Source organism: Mauremys mutica, chromosome 13 (genome assembly GCF_020497125.1).
Source record: "Mauremys mutica isolate MM-2020 ecotype Southern chromosome 13, ASM2049712v1, whole genome shotgun sequence".
Classification (NCBI taxonomy): Eukaryota; Metazoa; Chordata; order Testudines; family Geoemydidae; genus Mauremys; species Mauremys mutica.
In genome coordinates, this window is record NC_059084.1 from 56,346,553 (window position 1) to 56,348,937 (window position 2,385).

The 2,385-nt window shown below is 42.9% G+C and overlaps 1 protein-coding gene across 1 annotated transcript; it reads left to right on the forward strand.

Moving 5' to 3' along the window:
• Nucleotides 1–749: 749 nt before the first annotated feature.
• On the forward strand, nucleotides 750–1,703 carry LOC123347792 (olfactory receptor 49-like). The gene is made up of 2 exons (XM_044984986.1): nucleotides 750–810; nucleotides 961–1,703. The coding sequence occupies exons 1-2, from the start codon at nucleotides 750–752 to the stop codon at nucleotides 1,701–1,703; spliced, it is 804 nt and encodes a 267-aa protein (XP_044840921.1).
• Nucleotides 1,704–2,385: the final 682 nt, after the last annotated feature.

Consider the following 2,385-nt stretch of genomic DNA (forward strand, 5'->3'; position numbering starts at 1 on the left):
ATATAGGAGGCCAGACTAGATGACCATAGATTCCAGGGCCAGAAGATACCACTATGATGAGTATGATGTACAAAAAAAAAATCTCCAAAAGAATCTATACCGCTGCATGCTTAGACTCAGAGGCTTGGGCTCCTGGAGGGCTGATTTGGATTTTTTTTTAATTTATTTAAAGGGTCATCGGTTGTCTCCAGAGGACAGAGGGAACTGGATCAAAGAGATTATTCAGGGAGCTGGACCCTGATCAGGAAGGGAATTGCTGCCAGACTCTGATAAAATCTGGCTTTACTAGTGGTGTGAAAATAGAAGGTGACCAAATTCTATGTCTATATTTATGGTTGGTCGGGCTAAAGACAAGATTACTGGTTTTTCAAACACAGAACTCAGAGACACAGTTTGTCAGTGGGATTTAAAATGACCTGCAGGGCACTTGAAATAGAATTATGAAAAAAAACCCACATCCTTTATTTCCCTGAAAGCAGCAGGAGAGGAACAGTAGAGGTGTAAAGCGGCTGTAGTACCAAATTTGGGACGCTGGTGTTGAAAAACAGGGTGTTCCCCGGGAGAAGCAGCTTGTGGCAACACGTTGGGAGATTAACGGAAGAGTTATTAGGTAAAATCCTATGTCATATGTTATGGACAGAGTCAGAGGTTTACAAGCTTCCATCCCATTTTTATATCCAAGAATCTGTGAAAATGGCATGATAGTATTTTCACTGTTACTTTTTCTACAGACAAGGCTGATGTTGGACATGAAGGAAAGAAATGGAACAGGTGTGTCTGAGTTCATCCTACTGGGATTTTCCAGCCTTGGTGAGAAACTGCAAATTTTCCTCTCCCTGGTTCTTCTCCTCACCTACCTGTTCACAGTAACAGGGAGCGTGGTCATCATTTTCATAGTGTGGGTGGATCGCTGACTCCACTCTCCCACGTACTTTTTCATCGCCAATTTGTCCTTCTTAGAAATCTGGTTCACCTCGGTCACAAGCCCTAAGCTGATGCTGAACTTTCTCTCAGTTAGCAGAACCATTTCACTGAATGGCTGCATGGCCCAGACCTTCTTCTATTTTGCTTTAGGGATTACAGAGTTCTGCCTCCTAGTGGTCATGTCCTTTGATCGCTATGTTGCCATCTGCCGCCCTTTGCAATACGCCACCATCATGACACAGACACTCTGCATCCAACTAGTGCTTGGTTCATGGGTGGGAAGTTTTACAGTTATGAGTTTCCGGATGCTCCTGATGTCAAAGCTGAGATTCTGTGGGCCAAATGTGATCAACCATTTCTTCTGTGACAACGAACCCATTTTTCAACTCTCCTGCACTGACACCAGTGGGGTTAGAAGGGTGGATTCCATTTTGATCTCAACCCTAGTCCTGAGCTCAATATGCCTGACAATGTTGTCATATGTGAGCATCTTATTCTCTATTCTCCGAATCCCAACGGCCACAGGCAGACAGAAAGCTTTTGCTACCTGTGGCTCCCACCTCACATCTTTGGCAATTGGCTATGCAAGCTGCATTGTTTTGTATGTCAGGCCTTCAGGAAGTGCCTCCTTGGATGTCAACAAAGGGGTAGCTCTGCTGAACACTGTCCTGTACCCTTTCCTCAACCCCTTCATCTACAGCCTCAGAAACAAGACTGTAAAACTCGCCCTGAGAGAAACGTTTAGGTTGAGCATGGTAAAGTTGTTCCCCAATCCGTGACATGCTTCCAAACAGATACAAGAAAATCAATGGAGGGATAATAGAAAGGCATGAATCTATCTGCTAATGTGTGGCCAAGTTATGTGTAATGATTCACATGGTGGTTTTTTAATAAATAAAGGTTCATTGAATGCTAGTGTTCAAGGACATGGTAAGAATTATTAAGCTGTTCTTGAAAGTGCTGAATTGTCAGACCCTGTAAATCAATGTGCAATCATCCACAGAACTCAAACTTCATTGAAAGTAGCCGAGTAAACTTCCTTTAATTACACGACATTCAGTAGCACTTTGCCTTAGGTATCTGTACACCCCTTCTTTAGTTATCACTGCAGCTTCTGCAAATTTCACAACATTCTTGTGGGGTAGGACAATACTGTCTGAATTTTTTATATCTAAATAACTAAGGAAAGGGTATAAGAACTGAGTTGCCTAAGGTCTGAGAAAAAATCTGTGGCTGATGTAGGCTCTGAAGTCAGGATTTTTTGAGTCCAAGTCTTGCTCACCAATCCAATGGATCAATATCCTAGTCTGTAGAGAGAAACATGCAATAGCCCACTATCTCTGTGGTGAGAGTTCAGATTTCCATCCTGTCTATCAGTAGCAATAGAATGTTAAGCCTGGTCTACACTACGCGTTTAAACCGGTTTTAGGAGCGTAAAACCGATTTAACGCCACACCCGTC

Coding starts and splice junctions, on each gene's coding strand:
- LOC123347792 (XM_044984986.1), top strand. CDS start 750: ATGAAGGAAAGAAATGGAACAGGTGTGTCTGAGTTCATCCTACTGGGA. Junction 811..960: donor ACTGGGATTTTCCAGCCTTG/GTGAGAAACTGC, acceptor TGTCCTTCTTAG/AAATCTGGTTCACCTCGGTC.